The sequence below is a fragment of the Ranitomeya imitator genome, chromosome 1 (assembly GCF_032444005.1).
Source record: "Ranitomeya imitator isolate aRanImi1 chromosome 1, aRanImi1.pri, whole genome shotgun sequence".
NCBI lineage: Eukaryota > Metazoa > Chordata > Amphibia > Anura > Dendrobatidae > Ranitomeya > Ranitomeya imitator.
This window is the reverse complement of record NC_091282.1, coordinates 713,183,192-713,209,685: the sequence shown is the minus strand read 5'-3', so window position 1 is coordinate 713,209,685 and position 26,494 is coordinate 713,183,192. Positions and strand designations below refer to the sequence as shown.

The window sequence follows — 26,494 nt, the reverse complement described above, 5'->3', positions numbered from 1 at the left end:
ACTTAAAGAAATACTCACGGTCAGCACTGTAGTCATCCACTAAAATAATCTCTTGTATTAAACTAGGAGGGCTTCGGATTAAAACACTGTTAGAGAAAGGAAATACAGAATCAAGAGTTTTGCACTGTATCAGAGGATGCACAGAGTCTGTAATGTATCCCGTGTACAAATGTGATGCCCCGAACTAATGCCAACTACATCTGTGCCCATCAGGATGTCTCAACCCTGAAAACATTCACTGGTATTAGGTAGCAAAAAATTCCAAGACATTTTGGATCCCTTTTTTTTTTTTGCAGTTGACTGGAAGATCATATTTAATTCCTTATCTGCTGTGCATTACAATAGCATTACAATTACAATAGCAAAAGTTTAACCTCTTAGATGCTGCGGTCAAATGTGACAGCGACATTAACGGTAAGAAGTGGGGAATGAGCCTCGCGGTTCTGACACCCATGTCTTTATTGCTTGTACAAGTCCGCGCTTAACTGTAAAGTGCTGCAAATTATTATTATCAATCGTACAACATACTAAAGTAATTTTGGGCGACAAGAATATCAAGTAATCACAGGTACATGCTCCCTAAAGAGACTAATTAGAAATGCAAAAAATATTACAAATATACATTTTTAAAAATAATAGCAAATATAAACGTTGAATGCAGTTTCATACAACAATATAAGGGCTAAAACAAAATAAGTTTTCTTGCAGGATTTTTTATTTTTTAAACAACCAACAGTTTAAAAAAAAAATCCTATATAAATTTGCACGCACAGCCATACTGACTTGTTGCATAAAGTTACCAAGTCATTTTTATTCCAAAATTAAACATAGTAATAATGAGACCCCAATTTTATTATTTTTTTCAGAACATTATACCGTATGGTAAAATTATTCAAAATTGCAACATGTCCTGCAAAAAAAACAAACAAACAAAAAAAAGAAAAAAAAGGGCACTTTTGCTACCATAATATGTTCTCAAATCTCAAATAAACAAATGTGAATAAAAACAATCTTGCCAATAGTCTGGATTTAAAATGCATTGCTATTTTCTGACTGCAGCTCATATCCAGTTCTATGTGTCCCTATGGAAACAGAATAAAGGCTGATGCTGCCATCCATCTGAATTTTTATTTATTTTTTAACAGCTACGGGTCTGATTATAGTTTGTAACCATTAAGGCAGATCGATCTGCATAGATGTAAAAATTATAAAATATTTTAAATCAATGGCATTTGCAAAGTTGTTTCATTTAATACATTAGATGCATGGGAAATGCTTGCACATGCTTGACTGTAGGTACGGTCTTATTTTTTTTGTTGGCCTCATTCTGTTTTGGGTAATCAGTAGAATGATGTGCTTTACTACAAACTCCATCTTGGACTCATATGTTGAGTCAACTTTTCCCCTTTTTATATGGGTTCTGGTGTGATTTTGATATTGCCCACACCTGTTACTTGCCACATGGGAGTTTGAACGAGCATCGCATGTTTTCTATTATTTTTTATTTATATAGCACCATTGATTCCATGGTTCTGTACATGAGAAGGGGGTAACATACAAACTACAGACATAATTAACAGTAAACAAACTAACAATGATAGACTGGTATAGAGGGAAGAAGACCCTGACTTTGCAGGCTTCCATTCTAAAGGATGATGGGGAACAAGACAGTAGGTTGGGGGTTGCAGTAGTAGTAGTGTTAAGGTGGCAGTGTGGTCATTGCAGACTATAAATTTTCTTGAAGAGATGGGTTATCTGTCTGATGGATCCGGATATGATGGATAATCGGACGTGTCAGGGCACAGAATTCCAGAAGTTGGAGATATTTGGGAGAAGTCTTGGAGGTGGTTGGGTGAGGAACAAATAAGTGTGGAGGAGAGAAGGAGGTCTTGATTATGTGAAGGAAGAGATTATTTCAGAGATGTACAGAAGAGACAGATTAAGGATGGCTTTGTAGGTCACCTTTAGTTAGTAGTTTTAACTACTAATGTTGGGGAATTGGGAGCCAATAAAGGTATTTACAAAGGGGAGAAGCAGAGGAGTAGCGAGTAGAGATATGAACTACAGGTGCTTCTCAGAAAATTAGAATATCATCAAAAAGTTAATTTATTTCAGTTCAACACAAAAAGTGAAACTCATATTATATAGTGTCATTACAAACAGAGTGATCTATTTCAAGTGTTTATTTCTGTTAATGTTGATGTAATCAACAGCTTACAGCCAATGAAAACCCAAAAGTCATTAAGTCAGAAAATTAGAATACTTTATAACACCAGCTTGGAAAATGATTTTAAAATCCGAAATGTTGGCCTACTGAAATGTATGTTCCGTAAATGCACTTGTAACACCCCTTTAGGGCTACCACGGTACACTGGGTGTTATGGGGGGTCTCACCTCTCCAGGGCGCAGTGCCTCCACCCGAATCTTGATTGGAGCTCTCTCTCTGGGACTGCAGAAGGACTATTATCTTCTGCCAGGGGCTGATTCGGGAAACCCCTGCCACTCTCAGTACACACTCACAGGGATCAGGAGTAAAACAGTTTAACAGGTTTATTGCTATGCAGCATAAATGAGATGGATTTAAAAGAATAACATGAAATACAAATAACTGTGCTCTGTCAAGGTCATATACACATCTCACTCTAATTCTACTTCAACCCTGCAAGTATAACATAGTAGGGTTTTTTGTTTGTTTCTTCTAGTTTAACTCAGTCCAAACGTTGGGGCCCAGTTGCTGCGGATGCAGGCGCGCAAATTAAAACAGTCGGTGCACTTAGACGAATATAACTGGCAATAGTCTGAGCTGTAATGTACTCACTGTAAATGTACTAGAAGAGATGGAGGGCACCATCAAGCAAAAATACCATAACGGTAATAAAGGGGTCAACCCAAAGTGTGACCTGTAATAGCTACAACAAGAACAAGAAAAAGACGTCACACTATATATAATGGGGACCACCAAACAAGTAGTATGTAATCACATTTAAATTCTTTATTATGTCAGCCAAAAGAACACAAAGAAACACACCACACTTTTAAAAACATTTAAAAACAAAAATAAGACATCAGAGGTTCCAAATAAGGAACCCCCCCCCCTTGGACATGTAGTATAATAGGTATCATACAAATATACTTGTTAGTATAGTTACCAAAGGTACAGTATCCAATTTAAAATAAGGTCACGTGTGATTTTACTGGCCTAACAAGACAATGAGTAATTACAAGTCTAAAAGGTCACCTAAGTATCTGGCCCAGCTCGCAGTACTGAAGGGAAAAATATCTCTATGAACATACATATAATTGCTATAGTAGTAAATGTAAGCCAGAGGTTGTACACATGATAATTACAATAACAGGATATAGAAAATACATCACATATCAAATGTTCATAATGGGTCCCCCAAGTAAACAAAGTGTATAATCATGAACCGAAGGTGATCAGCCTCCAGCCCTTGAGAGGTGTCAATATAACAAAAAAAAATGAAGAGACCCTCAAGGTGTTAAACTAAGTCATGGAGAAAACATATGTACATAAATAAAGACAACCCTCAACAAACCAGATTGCTATCAAATGCTCAAAGAGTATCCCAGAAATATAGCCGAGCACTAACAGAAGTATATAGGGCCCCCTCACAGCCAGGTATAAACTTTCATGTAAGGCTGAAAATAGATGTAAATAAGGGAGTGCCCCCTCAGCTGTGCAGAGCGAACGTGGACCAAAGTACTGCCACAGTCTGACATACGAAAATAGTGGTGCTGCAAATACAACATGACCAGGATACCTATCCCTACAGCGGTCCAAGGGGCCAAAGCCCAACGCGTGTCGCCACAAGAGTGGCTTCGTCAGGAGCAGGTGCCGCAATGTGTGGCCGACCATTATTTTTATATACATCTAGCACATACCCCAATTACTGGATCCGCTGCAGCTGTGGAGCGGCATCATGAACTTGCTATCGTGGAGCAGGAGAACGGCGTTCCCCATGCCGGATATGATCACAAAATACACCCGTACATCCGGGAGTACCAAGATGGCCGAATAGGCCCCTAATGCGCATGCGCGGACCTGGCGTCAGTGAGTACAAAGATGGATGCAATAAGAACGTACTGCGCAAGCGCCGAACGAACTTAATCCCCTGCTGGGGAAAGGTAGTGAGCAAGAAACGTCATGATGCTCACTAACATGGCCCGCATAATGCACGGGCTAAACCAAAGGATGAACACACCCACCACACAGGGAGCAACGGCTCCGCTAGAGAGAAGTAGACTTAAACCATAACCCTAAGTACATGAGAGGTACAGTAAGTAGTGTCGCCGCCAAAAATACCAATATGAGCAAAAAGAACATTTTATATATGAACATAATTCTTGAACAATAGTACAATGCGATTCAAGACCACTGCGCCAAGATAAATATGAGACATAAGAATGGTAATCAGCAGGCTCAAATAGACCTAACTCGGTATATTGGAAAATGGTAAGACGGTCCCAACAGATGGCTCTGTAAACATAGCCATAATGTTGGGCCGGGGGTATGTATATCACATATGGTACCATATGCCCTAATTCAGCAATTTAAAGTCGCCACGATCTTATTACACATAATAGTATATACACAACTGGAAATAAGTGTATAAACATGAACAACACTGAACAATTTGCTTAAAAGAAAATATATATACTAATAGATCTTACGGACATGTTTCCACATATATACATACCCCGCCACAAGGGGATACCTGAATGAATGCCTTGTGACAAAAAGGCCCTCTGAAACAAATGGGTTCTTGAATGAGTAGACATCACATCTAAGACACAGAAAAGAGAGCCCCTTTCCATATATGCCAAAAGAGGGGATCACTCCACATTACCGCCCATACCTGCAAAATTGCAATAAGACCCAGAATTTTACAGATGACCAAATGCTCAACCCAGATAAAACCAGGTCTAATTATGGGTCTGATTGTTATTATCCACTTAGTATGATTTCTGCAAAGATAAGGGGCCTAGATTAGACGTCGATATTTACAAAATGTATGCGAGCTGGTGCCAGGCCCAGAACACTAAAGCTACAAATATCCCATGTCATCCAAAAAATACCCGCCAAGTACCTGAAATCACATAGAATGACACAAATGACAGAAGTAACACATCCCCATGTAGAGGAAAGGGGGGGGCTGAGACCAAAACCGCACAGGAGGAGGATGAACAAAAGAAGGAGAAGGAGAGCCATACATGTCCAGATTAACCATATCATAATTGTTTATAGAACCCGGTGAAGAGAAATTCCTCATTAAGGCCCCTCGGGGCCATGCTCTGTAGATTGTATATCCATTTTGTTTCACAACACAAAAGGCGGTTGGTAATGTCCCCACCCCTGATGTTGAGGTGCACTCCTTCCAGTCCCATAACCTTAAAGTTGGAGATATTACACCGATGATGGTCCAAAAAGTGTGCTGCCACAGAGGATAAAGTCTTATTCTTCGCCCGGTCCCTTGATGCCGTAGAGATACTTGAAAGATGCTGTTGCATTCTCCTCCTTAACTCTTGTGTAGTCTGCCCCACATACACCTTTGGGCAATCGCAGAAAATAGCATATACCAAGTTCCTGGATCTACAGTTAAAGTATTCCTTTGGTTGAATCCGACATGGTACTGTAGAGATAGAAAAACCATCCTGAGAAATCATAAAACGGCAAATATTGCACCCCCCACAGGGATAAGAACCAAAAATTCTGGTCCCTCGATTGAGCCTCGTAACAGGTCGTAGGTAATGGCTATGGCAAAGGTCATCCCTGAGATTTTTCGCCCTTCTTGCCACCATACAGGGTGAAGTGGAAACTACTGGTGGAATCTTTTTGTCGGTCATGAGAATATCCCAATTCCTACTGAGAAGGTCCCGTATATCCGCCCACTGGTTAGTAAAGGTAGTAATGATTGCCAGAGGGCGTGTAGAAGCACGTACCTTTTTTTCAAACAGGTGTTTCCGGTCCTGTTGGAGGGCATGTTGAAAAGCCCCTGAAACGAGTCTCTGTGGGTATCCTCTTTTCTTAAAGCGGGCCGAAAGGTCTCTTGCTTGATGCCTGAATTCCTCATCCGTGCTGCAATTCCTTCTAACACGTAAGAATTGTCCCTTCGGAATGCCCTTTCTAAGATGGAAAGGATGGAAACTCGTAAAGTGGAGAAGACTATTAGTAGCTGTAGTCTTACGGTGTAAGCCACTTACAATTTTAGAGTCCATAATCGAAAGTCTTAGATCCAGGAAGTCAATCGTAGTCTCTGAAATCACAGATGTAAGTTTAATGTTGAGATTATTGACATTGAGATCCCCAATGAATTGGTGGCAGTCCTCTACCGATCCCATCCATATCAGCAGGATGTCGTCAATATACCGTTGCCAGGTATGCACCCTTGAGCTAAACAAATGATGTTGGTACACCACTGTCTCCTCCCACCAACCTAAAAATAGGTTGGCGTAGGCGGGGGCACAGCGAGCCCCCATGGCAGTGCCGGACACTTGTCTAAAGAACTTTCTATCAAAGACAAAATAGTTCTTGTCCAGTATAAAGTATAATAATCTCAAAATGAAATTATCATGCTCAATAGATCTCTCCGTAGTTTTTTCAAAAAAATAAGAGACTGCCTGCATACCTGAACGATGTGCAATACTGGTGTACAAGGATTCCACATCCATACTGATTAGCAAGGTGTTATCAGGGATATTGCATTCTTCAAGGAGTTGTAATAAGTGGGTAGAGTCTCTAATAAATGATTTCAGGGAAGTAACCAGTGGCTGTAAAAAATGGTCAACATAAATACAAGGGCGTTCAAAAATACTCCCTATCCCTGAAACAATAGGCCTACCTGGTGGTTCCTCAAGAGACTTGTGAATTTTCGGTAGAGCATAGAAGGTAGGTATAGTTGGTACCGGTGTTAGAAGAAAATCCAATTCCTTCTTGGTCACAATATGATCCCGAAAGGCCCCATTAATGATACCGTCAAGCTGATCCTTGAAGAAACTCGTTGGATCTGAGGGTAGGATAGTATAGCAGTTGTTATTGCTAAGTTGTCGTGTGACTTCCTTGAGATATTGATCGTGTGGCCACAAGACAACATTTCCCCCTTTATCAGCCTCACGTACCACGAACTGATTGTTCCTCTTTAGATCTTGCAGAGCCCCAAGTTCTTCTCTACTAAGATTATTCGCCTTATGGGGGTCCAGTCTCAGATTCTCGATATCCCGACATGTTTTCTCAAAAAATATCTGGACCGCAGGGAACAAAGAGAAAGATGGAGTTGCCTGTGATGGGAGCCGTCTGGTAAATCTACCCCTGGATGGTGGGGTCTCATTTTCCTGCAGAAGTTCCAAGAGGTCCTGAAAGACCTGTCTCTCGTTATCCGGGAATGTGTCCAACAAGGTGGGTTGGTCATAAAGTAACCTGAAAGTCAATTGACGACAAAAAAGGTAAAGGTCTTTCACCAATACAAATTTATTTAGCGTGTTCATAGGCGAAAACGAAAGGCCCCTAGAAAGAACCTTAATTTCTGGTTCTGACAGTACGTGTGATGATAAATTGACTATCTGTAGATTACCTGACTGGGCCATTCCCTCTGTATCATCCATCATCTCCTCTTGTTGAACCTGGTTTCTCTCCTGTACGTGGGTGACCAATTCTTGTAACCTCTCCCCTTTCTTGTGTTTACTCCTCGTTTTTCTGCGACCCCTCCGACTGCGCCTTCCCCATCGCTGGGGTCTGAGGATAAAAAATCACTGGAGGACATTTCTGGGCCGGTATGACTCTCGGCCACCCTACCAAAATCATCAAAGAGAGGTCTTTTATTCCCCCGATGAGTCCATCTATAGGCTCTTCCATTAGTAAAGTCCGATTTGTCTCTGTGAAATTTATTCCTTTTGCGGGCGATGATCTCTTTCTCAAAGGTGTCGATTAGGTTCTTTAATTTTAATTGAAAAGGGTTAACTAAAGATTCCCTGTCAAATTCTGTGAGCTTGTTTTCACAGTTCTTGATTTCACTCTTAATTCTATTAAGCAAGGTCTGGTCATGTTCTATAAGCATGTCTATTAAAATGGTGGAACATTTGGCCAAACCTACCTCCCAGGTATGACGAAAATCAGGGGTAGTCTCCCAAGCCGGGAAGATCTGTACCCGTAAGCCACGTGGTATAAAATTGGCTTTTTTATATTCTTCTAGGCTTCTAATGTTCCACCATGTTTTAGTCAACGATTTATGTAAATTCAGAATTTTAGAAGAAAGATTATTAAAATCCCCATCCTTACTCGTATCTCCAGCTATAGTATTGGAGTCGCTATCAAACAAGCCCAAAGCTCTATTGCTCCATGCCGTCTCTCTGCTAGACAAATCCATATTGGGCCGCTAGATGCAATAACCAAACAATATAGATATAGTGCCTGAAGACTATAATCGTCCAATATGATGTGCCACTACTCCAGAAAAAGGAGGAACAAGAGCCCCCAAAAAAGACAAGTATGTACTAGAAGAGATGGAGGGCACCATCAAGCAAAAATACCATAACGGTAATAAAGGGGTCAACCCAAAGTGTGACCTGTAATAGCTACAACAAGAACAAGAAAAAGACGTCACACTATATATAATGGGGACCACCAAACAAGTAGTATGTAATCACATTTAAATTCTTTATTATGTCAGCCAAAAGAACACAAAGAAACACACCACACTTTTAAAAACATTTAAAAACAAAAATAAGACATCAGAGGTTCCAAATAAGGAACCCCCCCCTTGGACATGTAGTATAATAGGTATCATACAAATATACTTGTTAGTATAGTTACCAAAGGTACAGTATCCAATTTAAAATAAGGTCACGTGTGATTTTACTGGCCTAACAAGACAATGAGTAATTACAAGTCTAAAAGGTCACCTAAGTATCTGGCCCAGCTCGCAGTACTGAAGGGAAAAATATCTCTATGAACATACATATAATTGCTATAGTAGTAAATGTAAGCCAGAGGTTGTACACATGATAATTACAATAACAGGATATAGAAAATACATCACATATCAAATGTTCATAATGGGTCCCCCAAGTAAACAAAGTGTATAATCATGAACCGAAGGTGATCAGCCTCCAGCCCTTGAGAGGTGTCAATATAACAAAAAAAAATGAAGAGACCCTCAAGGTGTTAAACTAAGTCATGGAGAAAACATATGTACATAAATAAAGACAACCCTCAACAAACCAGATTGCTATCAAATGCTCAAAGAGTATCCCAGAAATATAGCCGAGCACTAACAGAAGTATATAGGGCCCCCTCACAACCAGGTATAAACTTGCATGTAAGGCTGAAAATAGATGTAAATAAGGGAGTGCCCCCTCAGCTGTGCAGAGTGAACGTGGACCAAAGTACTGCCACAGTCTGACATACGAAAATAGTGGTGCTGCAAATACAACATGACCAGGATACCTATCCCTACAGCGGTCCAAGGGGCCAAAGCCCAACGCGTGTCGCCACAAGAGTGGCTTCGTCAGGAGCAGGTGCCGCAATGTGTGGCCGACCATTATTTTTATATACATCTAGCACATACCCCAATTACTGGATCCGCTGCAGCTGTGGAGCGGCATCATGAACTTGCTATCGTGGAGCAGGAGAGCGGCGTTCCCCATGCCGGATATGATCACAAAATACACCCGTACATCCGGGAGTACCAAGATGGCCGAATAGGCCCCTAATGCGCATGCGCGGACCTGGCGTCAGTGAGTACAAAGATGGATGCAATAAGAACGTACTGCGCAAGCGCCGAACGAACTTAATCCCCTGCTGGGGAAAGGTAGTGAGCAAGAAACGTCATGATGCTCACTAACATGGCCCGCATAATGCACGGGCTAAACCAAAGGATGAACACACCCACCACACAGGGAGCAACGGCTCCGCTAGAGAGAAGTAGACTTAAACCATAACCCTAAGTACATGAGAGGTACAGTAAGTAGTGTCGCCGCCAAAAATACCAATATGAGCAAAAAGAACATTTTATATATGAACATAATTCTTGAACAATAGTACAATGCGATTCAAGACCACTGCGCCAAGATAAATATGAGACATAAGAATGGTAATCAGCAGGCTCAAATAGACCTAACTCGGTATATTGGAAAATGGTAAGACGGTCCCAACAGATGGCTCTGTAAACATAGCCATAATGTTGGGCCGGGGGTATGTATATCACATATGGTACCATATGCCCTAATTCAGCAATTTAAAGTCGCCACGATCTTATTACACATAATAGTATATACACAACTGGAAATAAGTGTATAAACATGAACAACACTGAACAATTTGCTTAAAAGAAAATATATATACTAATAGATCTTACGGACATGTTTCCACATATATACATACCCCGCCACAAGGGGATACCTGAATGAATGCCTTGTGACAAAAAGGCCCTCTGAAACAAATGGGTTCTTGAATGAGTAGACATCACATCTAAGACACAGAAAAGAGAGAGCCCCTTTCCATATATGCCAAAAGAGGGGATCACTCCACATTACCGCCCATACCTGCAAAATTGCAATAAGACCCAGAATTTTACAGATGACCAAATGCTCAACCCAGATAAAACCAATTCATTGGGGATCTCAATGTCAATAATCTCAACATTAAACTTACATCTGTGATTTCAGAGACTACGATTGACTTCCTGGATCTAAGACTTTCGATTATGGACTCTAAAATTGTAAGTGGCTTACACCGTAAGACTACAGCTACTAATAGTCTTCTCCACTTTACGAGTTTCCATCCTTTCCATCTTAGAAAGGGCATTCCGAAGGGACAATTCTTACGTGTTAGAAGGAATTGCAGCACGGATGAGGAATTCAGGCATCAAGCAAGAGACCTTTCGGCCCACTTTAAGAAAAGAGGATACCCACAGAGACTCGTTTCAGGGGCTTTTCAACATGCCCTCCAACAGGACCGGAAACACCTGTTTGAAAAAAAGGTACGTGCTTCTACACGCCCTCTGGCAATCATTACTACCTTTAATAACCAGTGGGCGGATATACGGGACCTTCTCAGTAGGAATTGGGATATTCTCATGACCGACAAAAAGATTCCACCAGTAGTTTCCACTTCACCCTGTATGGTGGCAAGAAGGGCGAAAAATCTCAGGGATGACCTTTGCCATAGCCATTACCTACGACCTGTTACGAGGCTCAATCGAGGGACCAGAATTTTTGGTTCTTATCCCTGTGGGGGGTGCAATATTTGCCGTTTTATGATTTCTCAGGATGGTTTTTCTATCTCTACAGTACCATGTCGGATTCAACCAAAGGAATACTTTAACTGTAGATCCAGGAACTTGGTATATGCTATTTTCTGCGATTGCCCAAAGGTGTATGTGGGGCAGACTACACAAGAGTTAAGGAGGAGAATGCAACAGCATCTTTCAAGTATCTCTACGGCATCAAGGGACCGGGTGAAGAATAAGACTTTATCCTCTGTGGCAGCACACTTTTTGGACCATCATCGGTGTAATATCTCCAACTTTAAGGTTATGGGACTGGAAGGAGTGCACCTCAACATCAGGGGTGGGGACATTACCAACCGCCTTTTGTGTTGTGAAACAAAATGGATATACAATCTACAGAGCATGGCCCCGAGGGGCCTTAATGAGGAATTTCTCTTCACCGGGTTCTATAAACAATTATGATATGGTTAATCTGGACATGTATGGCTCTCCTTCTCCTTCTTTTGTTCATCCTCCTCCTGTGCGGTTTTGGTCTCAGCCCCCCCCTTTCCTCTACATGGGGATGTGTTACTTCTGTCATTTGTGTCATTCTATGTGATTTCAGGTACTTGGCGGGTATTTTTTGGATGACATGGGATATTTGTAGCTTTAGTGTTCTGGGCCTGGCACCAGCTCGCATACATTTTGTAAATATCGACGTCTAATCTAGGCCCCTTATCTTTGCAGAAATCATACTAAGTGGATAATAACAATCAGACCCATAATTAGACCTGGTTTTATCTGGGTTGAGCATTTGGTCATCTGTAAAATTCTGGGTCTTATTGCAATTTTGCAGGTATGGGCGGTAATGTGGAGTGATCCCCTCTTTTGGCATATATGGAAAGGGGCTCTCTCTTTTCTGTGTCTTAGATGTGATGTCTACTCATTCAAGAACCCATTTGTTTCAGAGGGCCTTTTTGTCACAAGGCATTCATTCAGGTATCCCCTTGTGGCGGGGTATGTATATATGTGGAAACATGTCCGTAAGATCTATTAGTATATATATTTTCTTTTAAGCAAATTGTTCAGTGTTGTTCATGTTTATACACTTATTTCCAGTTGTGTATATACTATTATGTGTAATAAGATCGTGGCGACTTTAAATTGCTGAATTAGGGCATATGGTACCATATGTGATATACATACCCCCGGCCCAACATTATGGCTATGTTTACAGAGCCATCTGTTGGGACCGTCTTACCATTTTCCAATATACCGAGTTAGGTCTATTTGAGCCTGCTGATTACCATTCTTATGTCTCATATTTATCTTGGCGCAGTGGTCTTGAATCGCATTGTACTATTGTTCAAGAATTATGTTCATATATAAAATGTTCTTTTTGCTCATATTGGTATTTTTGGCGGCGACACTACTTACTGTACCTCTCATGTACTTAGGGTTATGGTTTAAGTCTACTTCTCTCTAGCGGAGCCGTTGCTCCCTGTGTGGTGGGTGTGTTCATCCTTTGGTTTAGCCCGTGCATTATGCGGGCCATGTTAGTGAGCATCATGACGTTTCTTGCTCACTACCTTTCCCCAGCAGGGGATTAAGTTCGTTCGGCGCTTGCGCAGTACGTTCTTATTGCATCCATCTTTGTACTCACTGACGCCAGGTCCGCGCATGCGCATTAGGGGCCTATTCGGCCATCTTGGTACTTCCGGATGTACGGGTGTATTTTGTGATCATATCCGGCATGGGGAACGCCGCTCTCCTGCTCCACGATAGCAAGTTCATGATGCCGCTCCACAGCTGCAGCGGATCCAGTAATTGGGGTATGTGCTAGATGTATATAAAAATAATGGTCGGCCACACATTGCGGCACCTGCTCCTGACGAAGCCACTCTTGTGGCGACACGCGTTGGGCTTTGGCCCCTTGGACCGCTGTAGGGATAGGTATCCTGGTCATGTTGTATTTGCAGCACCACTATTTTCGTATGTCAGACTGTGGCAGTACTTTGGTCCACGTTCGCTCTGCACAGCTGAGGGGGCACCCCCTTATTTACATCTATTTTCAGCCTTACATGCAAGTTTATACCTGGCTGTGAGGGGGCCCTATATACTTCTGTTAGTGCTCGGCTATATTTCTGGGATACTCTTTGAGCATTTGATAGCAATCTGGTTTGTTGAGGGTTGTCTTTATTTATGTACATATGTTTTCTCCATGACTTAGTTTAACACCTTGAGGGTCTCTTCATTTTTTTTTTTGTTATATTGACACCTCTCAAGGGCTGGAGGCTGATCACCTTCGGTTCATGATTATACACTTTGTTTACTTGGGGGACCCATTATGAACATTTGATATGTGATGTATTTTCTATATCCTGTTATTGTAATTATCATGTGTACAACCTCTGGCTTACATTTACTACTATAGCAATTATATGTATGTTCATAGAGATATTTTTCCCTTCAGTACTGCGAGCTGGGCCAGATACTTAGGTGACCTTTTAGACTTGTAATTACTCATTGTCTTGTTAGGCCAGTAAAATCACACGTGACCTTATTTTAAATTGGATACTGTACCTTTGGTAACTATACTAACAAGTATATTTGTATGATACCTATTATACTACATGTCCAAGGGGGGGTTCCTTATTTGGAACCTCTGATGGCTTATTTTTGTTTTTAAATGTTTTTAAAAGTGTGGTGTGTTTCTTTGTGTTCTTTTGGCTGACATAATAAAGAATTTAAATGTGATTACATACTACTTGTTTGGTGGTCCCCATTATATATAGTGTGACGTCTTTTTCTTGTTCTTGTTGTACTCACTGTAAATAACGCTGGTATGACCACAAGTCTCAGAAAGTCACTCACGGCACGTCTCTAACGGTCGGATGGTTCTCTGGACACCAGCTGGGGGCGGCCGGATTCAGTCCTTTATACTGTGGGAGTGCAGGCAGAAATCTCCAAGTTCTTGATGCAACTTGCTCCAGAGGGTAACACAAAGTCGCACTCTCTCCAGCAACACGAGTATATCCGGGAGGACAGCAACCCTGCAGCATGCGGCCAGGCAAGTCCCCCGTGCTCCGTCTCTCCCAACAAGATACCACGCTCTTTTCTTCCTCTGAATTCTTAGTTTCACTTTCTCCCCAGCTCCTGTGTCCAAGTCCCTCCTCCTCCAATCCAAGCTGTGTCATCTGACTCAAACAAGGATCCCTGGGAATTGTAGTCCAGGGGTCCTTGGGAATTGTAGTCCACTGCAGCTCAGAGGAAAATCTGCTAATGTCTGTAGGTCCTGGTATAACAGCAGCTGCAAAGCTCTTCTTAGTGTCTGTAAATCCCAGTATACCAGTAGCTGCCCTAACAGTTCCCAGTGCAGGTGTTACACTCTCCCCCTGGTGAGTCATTGAAAGTGTCCCATCACGACATGAGGACTCACCACCTGAAACATGAATGGGGGTTAAAGCATCCTGACTAACACCAAATTTACATGCACGCAAACCACCTCCTGGACACATAGGAGATACTGGGAAATAAGGCCAAACAGATTTTGAATTAAAGTGTATCAGCCGGGGGACCTCAGTGGTATGTCCCATTCTATCATAGGTCAGCATCATGGGTGGCCTAGTGTCCCGTTTGGGACGAGTGTGTACTGAGGGGGCCCCCTCCTCAGCTCCCGACTCTTGTCGGTCAAGAACGGGCTCCTCCAGGTGGATCTCTTCATTTAATAAATGTCCCTCTTCTGAACTCTCCCCCAATGGTGGGCAGAGCGCACTCGCCTCCTGACGAATGTCCTTTTTTTGTGCTTCCACTTCAGAAGTCTGGTTTTCAGGGCCCCCCCTCCCTATGGGGCATGGGTCCTCAGTCCACCTGTAGCTCCATTGACCTTCAGATCCCCATTCATCCCCAGACTCGCTGTCACTTCCTCCTGAAGCAACTCCAGGCTGGGGTGGTTGTTGACACCTACGACTTCTCCTATTGCATGGAAGGTTTGTATGACCTCCTTGGGTTGGCAATGGCGGTAACAGGATGTTTTTTCCCACAGGCAACAAATGGTGTCGATGATAGGTTTTGACAGCTCCACTCCCTTTCTCGGGCTTCACTCTGTAGGCCGGGACACCAGGCAGCTTCTCCATCACCACATAAGGGTCAGTACACCACCGATCAGCAAGCTTATGCTTCCCAGGAAGACCTAGAAGTTGGATAAGAACTCTATCTCCAAGCAGTAAAACTTGTTCCCGAACTCTACAGTCGCAGCGAGTCTTATTGCGCTTCCCTGACCGACCAGAGGCCTGCTCTGCCAATCTGTACGCTTTTTCCAAATCTTCTTTTAGCTGGGACACATATTTTAAATAGGTCTTCCCATTAGAATTTTCAAAGGATGTCCCAAAACTAATATCCACTGGTAGCCGAGCTTTTCTTCCAAACATGAGAAAATAGGGCGAGTATCCCGTTGACTCATTTGTGGTGCAATTGTAGGCATGAACCAACTGACTCACATGCCTGCTCCATTGTCCCTTCTTCCTGGGATCCAAAGTGCCTAACATGTTCAGAAGGGTACGGTTGAACCTCTCAGGTTGAGGATCCCCTTGGGGGTGATACGGGGTGGTTCTGGATTTCTTGATCCCACAGATAGCGCATAGCTCCTTGATTAGTCTACTTTCGAAATCTCTTCTTTGATCGGTATGGATGTGGGCAGGCAGCCCATAATGCACGAAGAACTTCTCCCATAGTGTTTTTGCTACAGTAGTTGCCCTTTGATCTTTGGTGGGGTAGGCTTGGGGATATCGGGTGAAATGGTCAGTGACCACTAACACATTACTGACATTGCTTTCATCAGGCTCGATGGAGAGGAAATCAATGCACACTAGCTCAAGTGGGCCATCACTGGTAATGTTCACAAGGGGGGCTGTTCTCAAAGGCAAGGTTTTTCTCAACACACATCGGGAGCATGATTTGCAGTAGTCTTCAATATCCGCTTCCATCCGAGGCCAGTAAAATCGGTCAGCCACAAGACTCGTGGTCTTTTCGATGCCGAGATGTCCATGGTCATCATGCAGGGACTTCATGACCATCCTCCGGAATCGGGTGGGTAACACCAGCTGTCGGTGGACTCCTTCCTTCTGGCGCTTTGCCTCCCGGTATAGTAGTCCATTTCTTACTACCAGAGACTCTAGCTGCCGCGTCAGCAGGACAGATTCCTCTGTTCGTAATGCATTCTTTTCGGGCCTCCAGCCCCTCTTAACCCACCATCGGACCACCCCCACTGATCGATCCTCCTGCTGCGCCTTTTGGACTTGATTACGAGTCAGTTGAGGGAGAAAGTCTGGGGTTACATTTGTCACTTGGCAGTACAACAACAGGAGCGCTTCACTGGATACTCCTAGGAATTCAGCACAACCCTGCATAGGGAGAGCATTAGTTTGATGTCTATGGCACAGAGTCTTCACCTCAGGGGCAGGGACCCCTATCCATCCTCCTTCTTCTTCTTCATTTAAGGGTTCCCTAGGCAGGCGAGAGAGTGTGTCTGCATCGATGTTACTGATCCCCGGTCGATATTTTAAGCTGAAATCGTACAAAGAGAGTGCGGCAAGCCACCGGTACCCCGTGGCATCCAGTTTTGCCGTGGTTCTCACGTAGGTTAATGGATTGTTGTCGGTATGAACCACAAAGGGTACCCCATAGAGGTAGTCATGCAGCGTGTCCACTACAGCCCATTTCAAGGCCAGAAACTCCAGTTTGTGGGCTGGGTAGTTGCGTTCACTGGGAGTCAATCCTCGACTAATGTAGTAGACGGGACGCAGACAGCCTTCACGGTCTTGATAAAGAATCCCTCCTAGCCCGTCAAGAGAAGCATCTACATGTAACACATATGGTTTGCTGGGGTCTGCATAGGCCAACACTGGGGTTTGGGTCAAGCATGACTTAAATTTCTCGAATGCCTCATCGCATGCCGATGTCCATCTATCCCCAAAAAGTTCGTTAACTTTGAAGTAGACCTTCTTTCCTGACCTTGAGGAATGGGCTGTCCTCCCGGAAGGGAGATACCCCTGAGTAAGGGCAGTTAACGGCTTCGCAATCCGAGAGTACTGGGGTACAAATCTTCGGTAGTATCCGCAAAATCCTAAAAAGGACCTAAGCTCCTTCAGTTTGGTGGGTTTTGGCCAGTTTACAACAGCCTCCACTTTGGCGGGGTCGGTGGAAATTCCTTCTCTGCTGACTATGTGCCCCACATATTTCACAGTCGTCTGGCAAATCCGGCACTTATCAAGGGACAACTTCAACCCAGCCTCCTTCAACCGATCCAGCACCTTGAACAACCGCTGGTTGTGTTCTTCCAGAGTCTTCCCAAAAACAATTAGATCATCGAGATAAACCAGGACCTCACGTAAGTGCATGTCCCCCACTACTTTGTCCATACATCTCTGAAAAGTGGCCGGAGCACCTGTCAGTCCTTGAGGCAGTCTCTGAAACTCGAAGAACCCAATGGGGCAGATAAAAGCAGTCTTCTCTTGATCTTCTTTTGACATGGGTATCTGATAGTAGCCACTCCGGAGATCTAACACAGAAAACCATTGGCTCCCTTGCAAGCAATCCAAAGCTTCATCGATTCTGGGCACAGTGTACTGGTCGGGGATCGTACGCTTATTCAAGGTTCGATAATCCACACACATCCGAATAGCTCCATTTTTCTTTCGAGCTATCACAATGGGGGAAGCATAAGGGCTACTAGATTCTATGATGACTCCTGTGTCTAACATACCGCGTAGATGCTGCCTGACATCTTCGATATCTGCTGGGGCCAATCTTCGGGACCTCTCTCGAAAAGGCTTTTGATCCTTCAACCGAATGCGATGCTCCACTCCATGAGCGAGGCCCATGTCCCATTCACCTAGAGAAAAAACTGCACCTCGCATCATCAGGCCATCAATGACCAACCCCCTCTCTTCTCCTTTTAGCTCGCTTCCTTCAAAACAAGGGTCAAAGCTTTCAGGCCGTAGTTCCCTCTTCTCCTCCTCTGTTCTCACATAGGCCTCCAGGCAGACTGGGTGGATGGATAGGGTCTGCGAGTAATTTTCTCCCCCAACTTCCCGACACCACTGAGCTAACGTACGGAAGATGTTGGCATTTGTTCCCACTATGACAGGTGTTTGTCTCTCATCTGCCTCGGCCTCTGGGCAGATTAGCGCTATGATGGGTATCTCTTTATCCACTCCAACAACAGTCTCTGAGAATCGTAGTGTCACGGACACGTATCCTCCGTAGGGGTAGCTGTGCTCACTCAGTCCCCACACCACGAGTCCAGACAACGGTTTCAGAGGCACTTTGGATAAATATCTCTTATACCATCCTTCAAAGATGATAGATACTTGAGACCCGCTATCCAGTAATACTGTGCAAGGTTGACCATTGATATATGCGGGGACATGTGGGGATGGTCCCACTAAACCTTCAGGCAGGGTTTTCGATGATGCACTATTAGATGGGGCGGTAGAGTAGGTCCTAGTTGCTGATGGGGGCTCAGTATGGGGTTCTACTGGCCCCCTTTCCCGTTTCCCGACTGCCTTTGAGAGTGATGGGGAAGCTGTGAAGAGTTCTTTGAGCTCCACCTCTTTGGACACTGACGAGCTATATGGCCTGGACTCCCACAGACAAAGCACCCTTCTGGTTTCCTACTCTCCACTCTACCGAGATCTTCTTTCTCTCTTCCTGAAACCAGTGTTTTCTGCTCGGCTACCTCCGCAACACTTTGAAGTCGCTGTATTGTCTTGGCCTGAGCACTTAACAGTTGTGTAATCTGCTCCCCCTGTTTCTCGATGACTTTCAACAGTTCTATGTGTCGGCAGTCGGCTTCTGGCTTCAAGGCAACAGTGGTCACCCGAGGGGATGCCTTCTCTCTTGCGGCCAAAATAACCTCCTCCTTCCTAACTTCCTTAAGCATCTCATGAAAAGATCCAGGAATCTTCTCTCTATCACAAGACCTCATCCGCTGGGCAATTGGATCATGAGTGAGAGCTCCTCTGAGTACTTGTTCCAGGCGACACTGATCAACTTCTTGAGGGCTGATGCCACCATTAGCTACTATTCTATGAACCAGCTTATCTAGTCGGTATAAATAGTCGGACATCTTCTCATCTGGCTGTTGGTAGGTGGTACGGAGTTTAAAGAGTAGATCAGTAGCATCTTCAGGGGATCCAAAAGCATCTTCTAAAGCACTCATATAATCTTGATAAGTTGCCAGAGGCTTGCTCCGCCAAGCAGCCTGCACCACCTCCATAGCAGTACCCTTCAAGCTCTCTACTATTCTCTGCCTCTTTACAGCATCAGTGCACTGCCACTCTTCTAGGCACTGTAAAGTGACATCCCTCCAAGTATCATATCCTTTTTCTCCAGTAGGGGTGGGGAGGGCACCCGAGAAAATTCTTAGACGACGGTAGTTCCCTTCTGGCTGCATCTTGGCAAACTGACTGACTAACTTTTCCATAGCTGTCATAAGCACATCAGCAGGGGCCGCTGTCTCTTCAGGACGGAATCTAGGTGGCGTAGAAGGTGGAGATATACTAGTCTTTCTAGGCTGAGTGGTTGATTCCTGTTGCCGGGTCTCAACTTCGGACTCAGTAGGCCAAGTGATCTGCCATTGTCGACCATACTCTGAAGACACAACTACCATAGAGGGGAAGTATTCTTTCCTCAAGATCTGCCCGGTTGAAATCAGGGCTGTGGGTAACTGTCCCCCCTTTTCCTTCCGGCGATCAACCACTTTAGGGTGGGCAAGTTCAGTGAGTCGGTTAACTATTTTCAGTATCTCTTCATCAGACGCATCACAGAGCTCACCACTCACTGCAAAGCTTTGTTTGGCGGGAACATCCATCTCTTCACACCATAAATACACTTCTTGTTCTGTTAAAGTCTCCATAGTAAATACTCCTGTGTTAGTTCTAGATCTCAGCAGTGCCTCCACTGTAACACCCCTTTAGGGCTACCACGGTACACTGGGTGTTATGGGGGGTCTCACCTCTCCAGGGCGCAGTGCCTCCACCCGAATCTTGATTGGAGTTCTCTCTCTGGGACTGCAGAAGGGCTATTATCTTCTGCCAGGGGCTGATTCGGGAAACCCCTGCCACTCTCAGTACACACTCACAGGGATCAGGAGTAAAACAGTTTAACAGGTTTATTGCTATGCAGCATAAATTAGATGGATTTAAAAGAATAACATGAAATACAAATAACTGTGCTCTGTCAAGGTCATATACACATCTCACTCTAATTCTACTTCAACCCTGCAAGTATAACGTAGTAGGGTTTTTTGTTTGTTTCTTCTAGTTTAACTCAGTCCAAACGTTGGGGCCCAGTTGCCGCGGATGCAGGCGCGCAAATTAAAACAGTTGGTGCACTTAGACGAATATAACTGGCAATAGTCTGAGCTGTAATGTACTCACTGTAAATAACGCTGGTATGACCACAAGTCTCAGAAAGTCACTCACGGCACGTCTCTAACGGTCGGATGGTTCTCTGGACACCAGCTGGGGGCGGCCGGATTCAGTCCTTTATACGGTGGGAGTGCAGGCAGAAATCTCCAAGTTCTTGATGCAACTTGCTCCAGAGGGTAACACAAAGTCGCACTCTCTCCAGCAACACGAGTATATCCGGGAGGACAGCAACCCTGCAGCATGCGGCCAGGCAAGTCCCCTGTGCTCCGTCTCTCCCAACAAGATACCACGCTCTTTTCTTCCTCTGAATTCTTAGTTTCACTTTCTCCCCAGCTCCTGCCTCCAAGTCCCTCCTCCTCCAATCCAAGCTGTGTCATCTGACTCAAACAAGGATCCCTGGGAATTGTAGTCCAGGGGTCCTTGGGAATTGTAGTCCACTGCAGCTCAGAGGAAAATCTGCTAATGTCTGTAGGTCCTGGTATAACAGCAGCTGCAAAGCTCTTCTTAGTGTCTGTAAATCCCAGTATACCAGTAGCTGCCCTAACAGTTCCCAGTGCAGGTGTTACACACTCAATACTTGATTGGTTTGCATCAGTTACTGCATTAATGCAGCGTTGCATGGAGGCGATCAGCCTGTGTCACTGCTGAGGTAACATAGTAACATAGTAACATAGTTAGTAAGGCCGAAAAAAGACATTTGTCCATCCAGTTCAGCCTATATTCCATCATAATAAATCCCCAGATCTACGTCCTTCTACAGAACCTAATTGTATGATACAATATTGTTCTGCTCCAGGAAGACATCCAGGCCTCTCTTGAACCCCTCGACTGAGTTCGCCATCACCACCTCCTCAGGCAAGCAATTCCAGATTCTCACTGCCCTAACAGTAAAGAATCCTCTTCTATGTTGGTGGAAAAACCTTCTCTCCTCCAGACGCAAAGAATGCCCCCTTGTGCCCGTCACCTTCCTTGGTATAAACAGATCCTCAGCGAGATATTTGTATTGTCCCCTTATATACTTATACATGGTTATTAGATCGCCCCTCAGTCGTCTTTTTTCTAGACTAAATAATCCTAATTTCGTTAATCTATCTGGGTATTGTAGTTCTCCCATCCCCTTTATTAATTTTGTTGCCCTCCTTTGTACTCTCTCTAGTTCCATTATATCCTTCCTGAGCACCGGTGCCCAAAACTGGACACAGTACTCCATGTGCGGTCTAACTAGGGATTTGTACAGAGGCAGTATAATGCTCTCATCATGTGTATCCAGACCTCTTTTAATGCACCCCATGATCCTGTTTGCCTTGGCAGCTGCTGCCTGGCACTGGCTGCTCCAGGTAAGTTTATCATTAACTAGGATCCCCAAGTCCTTCTCCCTGTCAGATTTACCCAGTGGTTTCCCATTCAGTGTGTAATGGTGACATTGATTCCTTCTTCCCATGTGTATAACCTTACATTTATCATTGTTAAACCTCATCTGCCACCTTTCAGCCCAAGTTTCCAACTTATCCAGATCCATCTGTAGCAGAATACTATCTTCTCTTGTATTAACTGCTTTACATAGTTTTGTATCATCTGCAAATATCGATATTTTACTGTGTAAACCTTCTACCAGATCATTAATGAATATGTTGAAGAGAACAGGTCCCAATACTGACCCCTGCGGTACCCCACTGGTCACAGCGACCCAGTTAGAGACTATACCATTTATAACCACCCTCTGCTTTCTATCACTAAGCCAGTTACTAACCCATTTACACACAATTTCCCCCAGACCAAGCATTCTCATTTTGTGTACCAACCTCTTGTGCGGCACGGTATCAAACGCTTTGGAAAAATCGAGATATACCACGTCCAATGACTCACCGTGGTCCAGCCTATAGCTTACCTCTTCATAAAAACTGATTAGATTGGTTTGACAGGAGCGATTTCTCATAAACCCATGCTGATATGGAGTTAAACAGTTATTCTCATTGAGATAATCCAGAATAACATCCCTCAGAAACCCTTCAAATATTTTACCAACAATAGAGGTTAGACTTACTGGCCTATAATTTCCAGGTTCACTTTTAGAGCCCTTTTTGAATATTGGCACCACATTTGCTATGCGCCAATCCTGCGGAACAGACCCTGTCTCTATAGAGTCCCTAAAAATAAGAAATAATGGTTTATCTATTACATTACTTAGTTCTCTTAGTACTCGTGGGTGTATGCCATCCGGACCCGGAGATTTATCTATTTTAATCTTATTTAGCCGGTTTCGCACCTCTTCTTGGGTTAGATTGGTGACCCTTAATATAGGGTTTTCATTGTTTCTTGGGATTTCACCTAGCATTTCATTTTCCACCGTGAATACCGTGGAGAAGAAGGTGTTTAATATGTTAGCTTTTTCCTCGTCATCTACAACCATTCTTTCCTCACTATTTTTTAAGGGGCCTACATTTTCAGTTTTTATTCTTTTACTATTGATATAGTTGAAGAACAGTTTGGGATTAGTTTTACTCTCCTTAGCAATGTGCTTCTCTGTTTCCTTTTTGGCAGCTTTAATTAGTTTTTTAGATAAAGTATTTTTCTCCCTATAGTTTTTTAGAGCTTCAATGGTGCCATCCTGCTTTAGTAGTGCAAATGCTTTCTTTTTACTGTTAATTGCCTGTCTTACTTCTTTGTTTAGCCACATTGGGTTTTTCCTATTTCTAGTCCTTTTATTCCCACAAGGTATAAACCGCTTACACTGCCTATTTAGGATGTTCTTAAACATTTCCCATTTATTATCTGTATTATTAGTTCTGAGGATATTGTCCCAGTCTACCAGATTAAGGGCATCTCTAAGCTGGTGTTATGGAAGCTTAGGTTGTTTTGATAGCAGCCTTCAGCTCATCTGCATTGTTGGGTCTGGTGTCTCTCATCTTCCCCTTTACAACACATAGATTCTCTATGGGGTTAAGGTCAGGCGAGTTTGCTGGCCAATCAAACACAGTGATACTGGTGTTTTTAAACCAGGTGTTGGTACTTTTGGCAGTGTGGACAGGTGCCAAGTCCTGCTGGAGAATGAAATTTCCATCTCCAAAAAGCTTGTCAGCAGAGGGAAGCATTAAGTGCTCTAAAATTTCCTGGTAGACGGCTGCGCTGACTTTGGTCTTGATAAAACAAAGTAAACCTACACCAGCAGATGACATGGCTCTACAAACCATCACTGATTGTAGAAACTTCACACTAGACCTCAAGCAGCTTGGATTGTGGCCTCTCCACTCTTCCTCCAGACTCTGGGACCTCGATTTCCAAATGCAAATTCTGCAAAATTTACTTTTATCTGAAAAAAACACCTTGGACCACTGAGCAACAGTCCAGTTCTTTTTCTCCTTGGCCCAGGTAAGACGCTTCTGGCGATGTTTATTGGTCATGAGTGGCTTGACACAAGGAATGTGACACTTATAGCCCATGTTCTGGATATGTCTGTGTGTGGTGCTCTTGAAGCAATGAATCCAGCAGCAGTCCACTCCTTGTGAATTTCTCCCAAATTTTTGAATAGCCTTTTCTTAACAATCATTTCAAGGCTGCTGTTATCCCGGTTGCTTGTGCACATTTTCCTACCACACTTTTTCCTTCCAATCAACTTTCCATTATTATTTTTGGACACAGCACTCTGTGAACAGCCATCTTCTTTAGCAATGATCTTTTGTGGCATACCCTCCTTGTGGAGTGTGTCAATGACTGCCTTCTGGACATCTGTCAAGTCAGTAGTCTTCCCCATGATTGTGAAGCCTACTGAAACAGACTAAGGAACGTTTTTTAAATGCTTAGGAAGACTTTTGCAGGTGTTTGTAGCTCTTCTAATTTACTGAGATAATGACTTTTAGGTTTTTATTGGCTGTAAACTATAATCAGCAAAATTAACCCCTTCCCGACATGCGCCGTACTAGTACGGCAGCACGATCGCGCGGTGTCACGGTGAGCACTGCGGCGATCGCGTGAGGGTGTCCGCAGCAATGCCCGCGATCGGCGCTAGCTAAAGGTACCTTCACACTCAGCGACGCTGCAGCGATACCGACAACGATGTCGATCGCTGCAGCGTCGCTGTTTGGCCACTGGAGAGCTGTCACACAGACAGCTCTCCAGCGACCAACAATCCCGAGGTCCCCGGTAACCAGGGTAAACATCGGGTTACTAAGCGCAGGGCCGCGCTTAGTAACCCAATGTTTACCATGGTTACCAGCGTAAACGTTAAAAAACAAACACTACATACTTACCTTCAGCTGTCTGTCCTCCGGCGCTCTGCTTTCCTCTGCACTCTCAGCGCCGGTCAGCCGGAAAGCAGAGCGGTGACGTCACCGCTGTGCTTTCCGTCTGGCCGGCGCTGACACAGGATGCAGGAGGAGTGCAGAGAAGCACAGCGCCGGGGACAGACAGCTGAAGGTAAGTATGTAGTGTTTGTTTTTTTAACGTTTACGCTGGTAACCAGGGTAAACATCGGGTTACTAAGCGCGGCTCTGCGCTTAGTAACCCGATGTTTACCCTGGTTACCAATGAAGACATCGCTGGATCGGCGTCACACACGCCGATCCAGCGATGTCAGCGGGAGATCCAGCGACGAAATAAAGTTCTGGACTTTCCTCAGCGACCAACGATCTCCCAGCAGGGGCCTGATCGCTGGTCGCTGTCACACATAACGATTTCCTTAACGATATTGTTGCTACATCACAAAAAGCAACGATATCGTTAACGATATCGTTATGTGTGACGGTACCTTAAATCCCCAAATAAAGAAAAAATATATATGTTTTCCAATAAATCCATTTATTTATGTAAACAAAAAGAACAATATAAGTACACATATTTGGTATCACCGCGTCTGTAACGACTCGCTCTATAAAACTATAACACTAGTTAACCCCTTCAGTGAACACCGCAAAAATAAAAAATAAAAAAACGAGGTAAAAAACAATGCTTTATCATCATACTGCTGAACAAAAAGTGCAATAAAATGTGATCAAAAAGACGGTTATAAATAAACATGGTACCGCTGAAAACGTCATCTTGTCCTGCAAAGAAAAAGCCGCCATACAGTATCATCAGCAGAAAAATAAAAAAGTTATAGCTCTCAGAATAAAGCGATGCAAAAACAATTATTTTTTATATAAAATAGTTTTTATTGTGTAAAAGCGCCAAAATATAAAAAAAATATAGATGAGGTATCGCTGTAATCGTACTGACCCAAAGAATAAAGCTGCTTTATCAATTTTACCACACACGGAACAGTATAAACGCCATGGGCCGGCTCCAGGATTTTGTGGGCCCCGGGCAAAAGAGTCTCAGTGGGCCCACATACCACGATTCATGATGCACAGATACGGCGGAGGAATAAAGATATACTACATAGGACCTAGCCTTCCCCCTCATCCTTCACATAGGCAGATATGCACACACACAATACGCAGACATACATACACATCTACAGTGCGCAGACGTGCACTCACACACACACACAATACGCAGACATGCACACACACACACAATATGCAGACATGCACACACACACACACACAATACGCAGACATGCACACACACACACACAATACGCAGACATGCACACACACACACAATACGCAGACATGCACACACACACACAATATGCAGACATGCACACACACACAATATGCAGACATGCACACACACACACAATACGCAGACATGCACACACACACACACAATACGCAGACATGCACATACACAATACGCAGACATGCACACACACACACACAATACGCAGACATGCACACACACACACACACAATACGCAGACATGCACACACACACAATACGCAGACATGCACACACACAATA

At 43.7% G+C, this 26,494-nt stretch overlaps 1 protein-coding gene across 1 annotated transcript in view; it reads right to left on the bottom strand.

Moving 5' to 3' along the window:
- Nucleotides 1–26,494, bottom strand: part of GALNT16 (polypeptide N-acetylgalactosaminyltransferase 16) — a 207,252-nt gene that overhangs the window by 86,348 nt on the left and 94,410 nt on the right. The window contains exon 4 of the mRNA XM_069732323.1: nt 19–86. Coding sequence (XP_069588424.1) covers nt 19–86 — 68 coding nt within the window. The remainder of the gene's footprint in view (nt 1–18; nt 87–26,494) is intronic.